The sequence below is a fragment of the Telmatherina bonti genome (genome assembly GCF_933228915.1).
Source record: "Telmatherina bonti genome assembly, chromosome: 3".
Taxonomy (NCBI): domain Eukaryota; kingdom Metazoa; phylum Chordata; class Actinopteri; order Atheriniformes; family Telmatherinidae; genus Telmatherina; species Telmatherina bonti.
In genome coordinates this window covers 7,954,374-7,967,669 of record NC_136621.1, presented here as the reverse complement: position 1 = coordinate 7,967,669, position 13,296 = coordinate 7,954,374, and the positions used below count along the sequence as shown (strand labels likewise).

Sequence of the window (13,296 nt, the reverse complement as noted above, 5' to 3'; positions counted from 1 at the left end):
GCACAGAGTCAAGAAATATGTCAAAACAGGGGTGGGGAAGTTGGATGGGGGACAGTAAACTGGACTATTTCTGAAGTATAAACAGACGGATCGGCGTCGTGAGGATGGAGGACAGTAAAGGATACGTGACAATGGCGTGTAGATGGTCGATGTTATGCTGGTGGTAGAGGATGAAGAGGAGGCCAAAGCCGAAGACAGCCATGATATGAGCCGTCAGAGACAGGAGGAAGAGGAAGAAGTAGCGGTAGTTTCTCCTGCCAATGCAGTTGTTGACCCAGGGACAGTGATGGTCGAAGTCCTACAGGAAGAGGCAGGATTCAGAAGTGTACAATTCGACATCAAACACACATCAAAGTAGTTCCAAAAATCCAGAATAACTCTGTACCTGTTAAACTGGTTAGCTTGAACGTTACTTCTAGTTGTACCCACATTTCACAGTGTTGCTCTTAGTAACTCGTTCTAACACGTCTTTAACAAATACTGATTATTTTTCTTTTTCCACCGTGAATTCTGTTTTCCTGTGTACCCTCATGAGAGATATGTCTTCCTTCCAGAGACGACTATTGTCCCATACACATTATGTAATTGAATTTGGCTGCAATGCTGTGCACTGAACCCACTTTATTTTGTAGTGCACTTCCTGAATTTGGCCCACCGGAAGTGAACAGAGACCTGTAGGCGGACCAGGTCCACAGATTTTTTTTAACGAATCAGTTTGTGCATCAGAGTTCCTCAAATGGAACAACTTTCACTGCAAATGTAGTGGGAGAGTAGTAAAAAAGCTGGTGTGAACATGTCCCTAGCTACTGCTGATCATCTGGAGAAGACCTGGGACCTCATTTCTAAAACTGTACATAGCAACGATGAATACAAGTACATACAGGAAGCAGGAAATGCAGCACAAAAAAAACTCCAATTTATAAAGTAGTGCGCACACATGTTGCATGCACATTTCCCTTTATAAATTAGGATCAACACTAAATTTGGTGCATGTTGGCTGTAAAAGGTCAGGTGATCACCCGATAGATATTAATCAAATCTAATTTCCAGGGAGAAAAAAAAAAAAAAAAAAAAAAAAAAAAAAAAGGATTTTTCTGAACTGTGAGTTAGACATTCTCATAGACAATGTGGTAAAATGTAAACGTTTTATATCTGGTGGACATGAGATAAACATTACCAAGGCAAGAAAGGCAGAGGGGTGTCAGCCATGCTAGTCAAAAGTTTAAAGTTTGCTTATACAAACAGAAGAAACTTTGCAATGTCAGATACCAATGTGACAAAGCTCATCCAAAGTGAAGCTACGCTGCAACCAATGCATTGGTTTTACGCATAGAACACAGCTTTGTGTGCACACATTAATAACAATGGCATTTATAAACATCAACACTGACACCACATAAACCACATTGAAAGACATCCAGAAGTTTGGTGCTAGGACTTGTGATGGCTCCTATGGCTCAGTTTGGTGCAGCCTCAATCTTGATTCAGCAGATTCAGCGCAGCTCTGATTCCAATGCTGCACCCAACTCCAAAAGCTTCTTTGTGCGCTGCCTCAATCCTGACGCTTGCAGCTACCTTTAAATCTAGATGGTTCCAGTAGCCCTGTCAGGTGTAGCTTTTCGCGGAGTCAAGTGGTGGTGAAAATGCTCATAATAAACTTCAAACGCTGCAACAGGCAACCTGTGAAACGCCATACAGCCATAGTTCCCCAGATGGAAGAAGATCACTGCTTCCATTACCAAGCACATATGATTACACAACTTATTTTAAATTGTTATGTATAATGTTATGGGGACATAAAATTAGCTATTTTGGGATATGAGATTTTGGTCATATCGTACAGCAGATTTATGCTGTCCCTTTAGATCAGTGTTTCTCCATCCTAGTCCCCAGAAACCCCCACTAAAACCCCTTACAGAGAGCTTAAAGCAGTTAAATAAATCTGATAGAAGTATGCTGAGGTAGAAAGTAGGGCTTGGCGATATGGCCAAAAAATAAAATCTCCGTTTTTTGTTTTTTTTAAAAAAAAATCAAATCCGATTTCCGATTTTAATCGATTTTTTCCCCCTTACTGTGAAGAAAAAAAAAAATACAAATGTCTCTAAATTATTCTTTTTCAAAACTGCTTTTATTGCGATTAGCCTAGAAGTTTACCTAAATTTAAAGTGCAACTAAACAAACTGTTAAATAAGATTGTAAAAAGAGATGGTAGGCGCTGCTAATGTAAACATTACAGGAAACAACATGTTTGCACTTCATGCATTTCCACTGTGAGACAGTTTTTAACTTTTGATCATACATTTAAGAATAGATCTCACTTCACTTGTGTAACTTTATTCTAAAATAAAAAACTGATTAATAAACAAAAATGCCTCTTCTTGGAAGAAAGATAGTGAATCTTTTTAGAGTATTTTGACATTAAATAACCAAAACAATTTCCCACGTTGGCAATGAGGTAATAAAAATAAATATTTCTTTACACTTAACATGTGTTTAGAGAAAATTGACCTCTTTGATACAAAATACTATTTTTAAAAAATCCCTGAATGTTAATTGAAGCTATATTTCTAACATACATGTATTATTACATTCTTGCTGTTTTTTGTTTAATTTACACATTTTTGGCAAGAAAGACGAGCCTGTCAACTGCATCTGGCTTCAGACCCCTGTGGAATGTGACAATGCCCCCTCCCACACTGAAAACCCTGCATTTCCATGACACCTAGAACTTCGCAAAAACTAAATATCGCCATAAAAACCTGCTGCCATAAAAGTCTTTACGATCTCAAAAGTAGGTTTTTCAGACATTTCGATATAGAAATATATTGCAGAAGTGTAATAGAAACACTTTTTTGTGTTTACGTGTCCCCAGACCAGGTAAAAATGGCGCGGTGTGGAATAAACAGCGAGTTTCAGAGTTTTAGAAAAGAAAGCGAGGGAGAAAAGCTTAAAAAATCCGAAGCAAATTCTCTGCAGCAAGTAGAAAAACCTAAAATAACTCTACGTACCCACTTTGCATTAACCACAATTACGAAATGTGATGCTAATGTGCTAAACATTGTTCAATGGAAACACCCGCAAATCCCAATTGTTGTTGGTTGAAACGTACAAATATCGTTTTTATTTTGCAAAAAAATGTAATGGAAACGCAGAGGGAGCACTTGTTCGTCTCTAGCTGCCATGTTGTTGTGTTTATGCGTTTATGTGGAAACGGGAGTGCGCTGACATCACCATAAGGTACGGAAGCCCCACAGGTGCTGGCGGGGCAAAAAAAAAAAATTCTGATTTTCATAAAAATAAGTCTTCATAAAACAGCAAATTTGAATTAATCGATTAAATCGATTAATCGCCGTGCCCTAGTTGAAAGGTGCTAAAACATGCAGGGGTTGGTCCATGGGCCCTCTCAATTGAGAGGCTGGAATTGGCTACACTTGACTGGACTGAACTGGGCAGGATGGGTTAAGATAGGACAGGAAAGAACAAAGGATTATAAGAGAGGTCTGAGAAGTGGATCAGTTCATCAACAGCCGATTTTTTCAATGAAAGTGAATTATGAACCTGAAGAGGAACATGAAACTGTCTCGCTTCATGTACAACTGGACCCAGATCAGCTGGACAGCAGACAGTGAGGTGTGATTGTGTGAATGTGGATGTTGACACACCTCCACACAGTTGTCGCAGACAGAGCAGTGGGAGCATCGTGGAGGCCTGTAAAAGCGGCAGGTTGAACACCACTTCATCCTGACTTGGATCCCTCTTATTTCCACCGTCTTGTAGAGTGGAGCACGAAAATCGTCCTCTTTGTCCTCATCTTCTTCAGCTACACAGATAACACATGTCAGGCAGTCACACGGCTTTCTGCTGTCAAGCATGTAAAAGCAAAGCCATCCAGGAAAAAATGCTTACCTCTTGGGAAGATGCCGGGATCCATGAACGTGGCCATGCAGAAGTTAGCCAACACAAATAAGAAGACAACTCCATTGTAGATAGGAATTGCAACAGAGAAGCGCTCTGAAAGCCATGGACACCTGAAAAGTAAGCAACCTCATCAGTAATAAACAATTTAACTTACAGCAGGCCACTGAAGCTCTACCTTCTATTATAACGCCAAACATCTTTCTACATCTACAGTGTCTCTGCAGATGTAGAACCACTCTCTCCAGAACCACTGGAAGCTCAAGCATGGCATTAACTAAATTAATCTAGTCTGAAGCCAGTTTTACATGACCATGCTCCAGAAGGCACACCATCAAGGTGGACTGAAACTGCAGCAAGATGTATCCTTTTAGAGAAAGATTTTATACTCAGGTGAGACAAAGATTAAGATTTTGGGTCAGAACAAGATGTTTGGAAAACGGTGGGTCCTACAACTCCTCAGGTGGTTTATACAGACCACAATCCTCTACCTTTTATCAGGTCCCCAAAGTGTCCCAAATAGAGGTTGATGAGATGGGCTCCATTTTTGCAAAACTCTAACTTGGATATCAGGCATATCAAAAGGGGCAGAAAATCTGATGGCCGACACCTTGTCTCATGCCCCTTGGAAGTTACATGGAAGTTTTTGAGCAACACCTGCTCCCATTCAGGTAACATCCCTTTAAGGGAATGCCTTACAGATTTCAGCAAGGAATACTGAACCTCATCCTGCATCCATCACAACAGCATGGTGGAACAGAAGAACTGGCCTCCCTGCAGTCCAGACCTTTCACCACTACAAACATTTGGAGCATCATGAAAGCAAAAATGCAAACATCTAGTATTTATTTCCAGTAAAAAGATTAACATCATATGTGTTTATACCTGAAAGTAAAGGCTTTATTTCTGTTTGACACACCGCGCCAGCAGTCCGGGAGGTTTCATGTTTTACATGAAAATGATTACATGTAAACATGTTTTATATTATTCAACTGTTAAAAAAATCTGGTTCTTTCATTCATAATTTTATCACAACTCAAACATGTTGCCTGTGCGTGTTAACCACTCACGTGAAGCAGAAGAAGAGCGTGGTGGAGCCGACAAGGAAGAATGTAGCTGCCGACACTGGGACATAGCGGGAGGGTCTGAGGGGTCTGCTGGGGGGGACCACAGCGTGAGGAAGAGGCGACGAGGATGGACCCCGCCCTCCACTCTTACTGCTGCTACCTGGCATTACTTCCTGTGTGGTCAGCGGTGGCCCAGCTACAACCAGGTATCCGTCATCAGATGTCCTGGTGTGGACAGAGAAAGAGGAATACTAGAAGAGGACTTCCTCCTCCAGGTGTATTACCAAGCTGAGTTTTACAGTGAATCTCAGTCTTATCGCAGTCCTGATTAGCTGTATTAGAGATTGTGAGTTCGAAAGGTAAAAGCCTTGTTACCTTATTGCTCAGAAAACAGGGAGGAAAGTATCATCTAGAGGACGGTATTCCAACAGACTACCACAAGAAAATTCCGCCTCTACCTGGTCACACCATTGATGATGACACACTCATGTTAAATCTATAAAAAAAAGCTCTATAAATCCCAATGTGCAATAAAAAGAAGAAAGTCTGTAGAAATGAACTGTGTGTTAAAGCGTTCCAAGGTCCTGACAGACTGACAGGAAGTTGTGATGGTTTACATCCAGCTCCACGGTGAGGTATTCAGGCCGAGGTAGACTGGTTCTGGTAAATACAAGGTGGGTAGAAGAACAGGATGATGGCCTGAATATTGCTCTTCTTCACATCAGAACTGTGTGACTGACATGTAGTAAACAGTTCAGTAAAGTCAGCTGACGCAGAACCAGCATTCAAGTTCAGGTACTGTCACAGGACCAGAAGTCTGCAGACAGGCCAGTGTAGTACTCTGGTTTTCCTGTGTCGGGACATCCCTAGACCCTGCTGGTGGTTAGTTTAAACCACCTCACTCCACCACTAATATGATTGAAAGATAAAAAGTGATTGATTCTCTCCAAAAGACTGATTTCATCCATTAGTATCCATGAACATGAACCTGGTCTAGTTCCAGTATTTATATGGACAAATAGGTAGTACTACTCTCTCACATCCGCCAGTCTTCTGGCATCCTGGTTCCACATTTTTCAAGTCATCATCACTAGGGATTTCAACCCAGTCCTTGAAAACCCCCCACAGTCCCAGGTCTCTGAAGGATACGGCCTCTCTGGAGCAACTAGCCCGAAACAAATGGATGAAAAAGAGAAAAACAGTTTTAAAAAAAATGGAGGATGTCCTCCAGATATTAATCACTGGAGATTTCCTGTTCCAAATTATTCTTAAATAAACTACTATCCAAGTCCCATCTAGTGGTTTTCTTCTTCCCTGTGATGTTCCTGGTCTATGGATGAAATCTGGACCAGAACAATGTGAATCCAGTCTGACTCAGCACCTAGAGCAGAAAACAGAAGAAACAGAGTCAAATGCATCTAAATCCTCCTAAAGTGGTTTACAGCAACACTAACAGCATACTGAAGTCTGATTCCGCTTTTTTTCCGGACTTCCTCCAAACTTCACATTATTGTGTATTTATTGTGTTCCCGTTTCACTTTATAGGCGTGAATGCCTTGCTTACATGTACAATAAGGAGATCATGTTCTTTATTATCAGTGTAATTCACTGCATTTATGCTATTGGGTTTCTGTTTCTCTTTCTTCTTTATCATTATTAATTAATATTGACAACTAGGAATGTGCGATAAAATATTTTTTGTAAGTTATTGTTACAAATGCCCCCCGTGGTAAGAATTTGCAATCTTACTATAAAAACAATAAATTCCCATTAGATCATGTGCACATGTTGGCAAAATCCTCGCAAGCCTCACTGATGACATATGTGCGGACGCGATGCTCACAACCCAACACGTGTGGACTATTGACAAACATGGTGGAAGGTGGAGCAGATATGCTGGTTGCAAGGAACTTGTTCCTTGATGGGGCACTGCCATCTCCGTTATCTGGAACCGGTTCAGGTTCAGAAAGTTGACAGGGAGAAGAAATTTGCGATTTGCAAGGTTTGCAGACACATAGTGCAAACAAAGTACAGCAACACCTAGGGCTGAACAATTAAATGGATTTTAATCTCAATTACAATCTGGTTTTCAATGATCACAAAATAAAAGGGTGCAATTTTTTTTTCTCTTTGCAATTTAATCTTGTGCTGTCTTCAGTTGCTAATCGAGTGTCACTAGCGCTGTGCTGTAAACTCCTCCCACAGCTGGTTTGGTTTTATTCAGCCACTTTGCCAACTTGGCAACTTATTTGCTAAATCTTACGACTTTCCAAAACCCCCTCGGCAACATTTCTTTTGTTAAAAGCGACTTTTACTGGAGTTATTGGAGACTTTTCTGGTGTTTTGGTGAATGACTTAAGGCACATATTCCGTGCATTTACATTGGAGTTTTAATTCCTGTTTAATTCCGAACAAAAATTAATTCCGCTTTAAACTGATGAAAAGTGATCATGTAAACACTTAATTCCGAAAGCTAATTTTTATTCGTAATTAAACTTGCTCATGCTCGTTAACTTGTCCTGTCCCGATGACGTGTGTTTTGCCTCCGGTGTTCGGTGGTCTATCTTTCTTCTTCTTCTCAGTTGCTGCAAAAAGTGAAGTAGTATGCTACTTTGCGGGGAAACTGACACTTACTGGAAACTGGTACCCGCCGCTCTAAAGAGGAATTAAGTGAGGACGTGCTTCATGTAAACGTTCATTTGGAATTATTATCTTCTTGTAAACTCGTAAGAGAATAAATTAATTCCGAATTATTAATTCCGAATTGAAAAACACAATGTAACCGTACCCAATGTTCTGTCACGAAAGACCAACGGGAGCATCTCCCCGCCCTAAAGCACTCACAAGTGCCAGTCTCTCAGTCGGCTCTGGCTGCAGGTGCAATGTAGAATGATTGCAGTACGTTGTGGAAGTTCACTACAACATAGTTTATATTTACCTATTCAGTTTACATCAGTATTTGCACTTCGTTTGTCAAGACAAAGCTTCATGTTATTTTTTTGCTTTTTAAAATTTGTGGAATCCTTAAGTCATTTTTTAAAGGCTACTGATTAATGTTAAATAAATTTATGTTGTTAAAGATAATGGATAATTGTGTCAAATAATCGAGATCTCAATTTCAGTAAAAAAAAAATTGTGATTATTATTTTTACTAAAATCGAGCAGCCACCACCAAGCAACACCACCAATTTACTTCCACACAATTTACTTCAAGCACAAAAAGAAACTGGTATTGTGCCAGAAAGCGATTGTCTTCCAAAAACTGACTAGCCATTAAAGCTGTGTCGATCAGCGTCTCCTATCTGCCGCTATTCCTCTCGCCACATAACCGATGTGACGTTTTTGCAACACATTAGTGCTTTAACAGATTAACGACGGCAAACAAAGAGATATGCTGAACAGAAACGATATTTATGCATGTTGCTGCTTCACACTTCTGGTTATTCATACGACTTATGCTTGTATGTGTTTGGATACAAGGGCCAATTAATGGGATTTATTCATTAATTTATGACAGAATTGTGTGGAAAATGCTACAGTATCATTTACAATGATGTCCATGAATTATTATTACTTAACAAATTGCCAAGGCCTTTAAAATGTTCCTGGATCCTAACTGTGATCCGGATCACCAACAAAATTAAATCAGTTCTTCTTTTTCAGATTTCCAACAAGTCCTGAAAACTTAAATAAAACCCTAACTTTTTTAGTTATCCTGAACATACACTGATAAACGCCGGTAAAAACAAAACTTCCTTGGTGGAGGTAAGAAAAAAGCCTTGGATACCGCAAGGAGCAAAACCAGAGGGGGAGGAGCCAAGACAGGGTACCACTTTCACATCTTGCTAGCTCTCCAACATTACCTACCACAGCTTTAAGTGGTGAATTTACAAATATACCATCCTTATTTATTGATATGCAAGAAGGCAGCTCATAAATATATGACCAATGTAGTGACCACCACTGCTACTTTTCAGTCATGCCAGCAGCTGCTTGTATTTCCAAAACAAATTTAAATGAAAATATTCTAGTCTGCTCAGCAAATTGCATAGACCAGTGAAACAGCTACTTAAATTGCAGGTTCATCTGACAAACCTCTGCTGGCATGACGTTTAATACAGCGGAAGTCTTTGATAGTGTGCGTCTACAGAGGTATCCACAACTTCAGTAGCTGTCAAAAGAAAGCCATCCGCTGAGGATTTTGTTGCCCCACTCACCTTGAAACAAACCATTTAATTTAATTTTTGACAGCACTAATTTATACTCTAAATATGGACAACGATATGAGGTGTTTGTTTTTTTCCTCTCTCTTATCAATTATATTTTTTTTTGTTTGTTTGTTTGTCTCCTAATACAAATCTGTTGCCCTCACTGATTCCTGCAGTAAAGCTTATATTCTAAAAAAGGTTGTTCATAACATGCCTTTTGAAGTTGGACTCTTTGCAACGTTACAATGCTTATAGTCATATCATCCATGCTATGAAAAACATGTTAATGTTCATATAGGGTTGTTTAAAATAGTTGCATTGCACTCAAATGTGTTCTTTTCCATCAGAATCTTTGTGGCTGAAAAGGTGCTTCTCAGCTTTTTCAGTATTAACATTCTGATTTGACATAGTTATGACTTTTAGAAAAACGTTATATTGAGGCGTGCACTGTAGACTCTGGCGCCACACTTTGATTTGGTGAGGATGCTCTCCTCAGACAGACAGCATCGGTCCCAACTGCACGAAAAATAGCCGGAATGTTAAAAAAAAAAAAAAAAAAAAAAAAAAAAAAACTATTTTAAGGCTTTCCACTCACGCAAAGGGATTCGGTCTTTTGTGGGCGTGTATAAATTATGTTCAGCGGGTTCAGTGCTTCAGATCAAATACCACACCATGAATATTAGTTTATATAAGTGGAGAAGAATAATTCGGGACGATAAAAATAAAAGCAGGGTGGGGATAACACTGAGTCACTGCTACTGGAGAGGATGCAAACCGGCTTTAACACTGCTCTTCTCTACATAGCGAGCATTGATTCAGTAGAAACTGCAGTTTAATCATTTACTCTACACAACGTGGACACCAGCTCAGATAATTACTGGAATTTGAGTTTCTCTATTTACCGTAAGATACCAGGTCAGAGACCTGGCTAGCAGCAGATTCAGCTCACCTGAGTTACAATGGCTGTGGATCCACTGAATGGGACGTCAGTCCTTTTAGTATTACGACCTCTTTGGTTTAGAATCAGCAAATCCAACCCAGTCTATACAAGACATCCAGCAGTTCCAAAAAGCACGTCTTTCCCTGGTGGGAAGCTAAGCTAATTCGGATAAATGATTAGCTAGCTAGCCATCCACCGATACGATTGACGTTTGTTCACTGGAGGCAGCTATCTTAAATAACTAGGAACTAACGTATGCTTCCTGATTGACAGCGGAACAGTGAAAATCATGTGCATAAAATCCCAAACAGTCATATGCTCTTCTCACTTCTCCATACTGTTAAAGGCAAAGAAAGAGTCCCGAAGGCCGACATATTTGTCAGTATCACAAAACTCTAATGCCAGGGTGCAACAGCGCAGTTGTCGTAATAAGAAGAGCTCTTATTGGACAAGGCCGCTGTCAATCAAATTACCAGCGAACTCTGAAGTGTCTGGGTGAAGTCCCACCCCTTCCAAACTAGGACGTCATGATGGTTCTACGTCATGATGAAACGAGCCTCAAACCACTTTAGGTCTATTTTGTCGTTTGTTTATTTTTCGGTTTCACTTTTTGTTTGGTAGTTTTCTTATCATAAAATGTCCTATGCTCTTACATACAGATTTTTATTTAAGATTGCTGTAAATGATTTTTTTCTGAATCCCACATGGCATGCACAATCGTCTCACTGATAATGCTGCAACACTCTGAGTATCCGATTGTTCTGACAGTGACACTTCAGAGCTTCTTTGGCAATGCGGTCAGCTATTTCATTCCCAGTAACCCCGGCATGGGCTGGGACTCACATAAATCCCACTCATAGACCTCCCATCTCTGTTCTACGCAGTGCAATAGCAGTTTCAAATACTTTATTCGGGCTGGTCCATGATCCTCCTGTCCAAATTCTACCACCTATACAGTGGACATAAAATGACTATGGCTTCCATGGCAAACAATGAAATGTCATCTGGGAGCCGGTAACCCTGACTTAAACAAAGTGAACAGCGAAAACAGACTTTTTTATTTGGACATACAGAACCATCAGTATAAATCTGTAAAAAGTCCTCCCAATTCTCATTAATTTCCTCAAAAACTATACCCAACCAATTTTGCTTAACCTTATCCACAAGCGTAGATTCCCAGCTTTCAACCAGCAGACGTTTTACAGGATTACTTTGCTCCTGACTCTGCACCACCCCACAACAGGACCTTAGTGCTTTAGCCTGCGCCCCATCAAACCCACAAAGATTTGTCTTAGCAGCACTTCCATATGCCAGGCACACATAATGAATGGATAACCGAATTATTGCCTGATAGATCCTTTGTCTGCACTCAAACCACTCCCTGCAAGACAGCACACTACAAGAATAACTTTTTCACATTTACTTACAATTTTATCAATGCGGGCTTTCCAAGTCAGCCTCTCATCAAAGTACACACCAGAAAATTTAAACACTTTGACACTTTCCAGTTCTTTACCATACAGATTCAAACATGAAAGACCTAATTTGCATTCATTATCAAATACAAGATACTTGCTTTGGTCCACAGACATAAAAAAAAAAACACCATTTCCCTGCCAAATCAGCAACTACCAGAGTTTGCATTTTCTTTATTATAAAACATTCATTTTGACCGCTTCTCCAGATTGCCCCGTTGTCTGCAAATAGAGACAGACCAATCCCTTCTCTAACAGTATCTCATTTATCATCACATTAAAAAGGACAGGGCTTATTACAGTGCCTTGTGTAGTACATTGCCTTGCAGTGGTGTCAAAAGTATTCACATTTATTACTCAGGTAGAAGTATAGATACTTCTAAAAAAAGACTTTTAAAGGTTTTAAAGGTTTAAAAAGACTTCTGTAGAAGTAAAAGTACCTACTCAATTTCTTTTACTCAAGTAAAATGTAAGAGTACTGATTAAAAAAAAACAAAAAACTGAAAGTATAAAAGTAAAAGTAATGCGAGGGTGAAAAATACCATTAAAAAGGAACGCCTAAACTGTGGCGCCGGAGTCTACAGTGCACTCCCCAAAATAAAATTTTTCTTTTTTTTTTTTTTTTTTAATGTGTCTTGTCCAGCATTTAGGCAAGCAGAATGATCCTCTGGATGCTGTGTTCTGCAAAATAACATTTTTCTGAAAGTTATAATGACTAAATCAGAATGTTGATACTGAAAAAGCTGGGAAGCACTGCACATTTTCAGCCATGTAGAGTCTGATTAAAAAATTAACACATTTCAGTGCAATGCAAATTGTTTTAATGAACCAAATATGAGCATTAAGATGTGTTTAGTGACCTGCATGCACTGTAAGCACTGTAGTGTTGCAAATAGTCCAACTTCAAAAGGCTTGTTATCAATAACCTTTATAAGAATATATTTAAATATAAGCTTAGCTGCCAGAAATAGTGAGGTCAACAGATATGTAGGAGACAAAAAAAAAGAAAAAATATATATACATATATATATATATATATATATATGTGTGTGTGTGTGTGTGTGTGTGTGTGTGTGTACTCTGACCTGAATTTTACAACTTTGTAATAAAAGCTTTCATCCATTTTAACATGTGTCCTCAAATCCCTGCATCATTTAATTTAATAACCAGCCCCTCTCTCAGCAACGTTATAGGCTTTCTATATATCTAAAAATAAAGCAACTGCTGTCTCCTTATTAACTAATGCTTTTGAACATCAGACTCCAACTCTAGAACTGAGTGTATTGTGCTTCTATCCAGCCTCAACCCATCTTGTACATCACTAAACTTACCCTCTTTTACCAACCTATGTACTATGTGTATTTTACCAACCTAGTCACAATCCTTTTCGAAATCTGACACATAACTTCTGTCAGAGTAATATGTCTATATGAACCTTCAGTTTTAGCTTCACCTGGCTTTCCCAAACATTATTAAAACGGGCCAGCACCTCATATAAAACAAAATAATCAAAATCTTTTAAAATCTCATAAACAAGTCCATCCTTATAGTACCCTCCTCTACCTACTGCCTTCTGCATTTGAAACCAGCGATTAACCTCATGTTTGCTAATTTCTGCCTTTTTAAATGTAGCCGCATAGCCTATTCTAAATGTTACTTTAATATTTTACTGCTATGGTGAGTAAAATGTA

At 39.2% G+C, this 13,296-nt stretch overlaps 1 protein-coding gene across 3 annotated transcripts in view; it reads right to left on the bottom strand.

Annotated features, from left to right (window-relative positions):
• zdhhc5a (zDHHC palmitoyltransferase 5a) overlaps positions 1–10,496 on the bottom strand; it is a 37,694-nt gene extending 27,198 nt beyond the window's left edge. For 2 of the 3 annotated variants that reach the window (XR_013771828.1, XM_079264574.1), the window contains exons 1-6: positions 10,140–10,496; positions 6,023–6,363; positions 4,986–5,207; positions 3,907–4,028; positions 3,663–3,820; positions 126–298 (exon numbers count right to left, since the gene is read on the bottom strand). Coding sequence is in view for 2 of the 3 variants with exons in the window: in XM_079264574.1 (XP_079120700.1) it covers positions 126–298; positions 3,663–3,820; positions 3,907–4,028; positions 4,986–5,207; positions 6,023–6,042 (695 nt within the window). In the remaining variant the exon portion in view is untranslated. Of the gene's footprint in view, positions 1–125; positions 299–3,662; positions 3,821–3,906; positions 4,029–4,985; positions 5,208–5,357; positions 6,364–10,139 lie in introns of all 3 variants that reach the window. The other variant, XM_079264575.1, reaches the window with a different exon arrangement.
• Between the last annotated feature and the right edge of the window lie 2,800 nt (positions 10,497–13,296).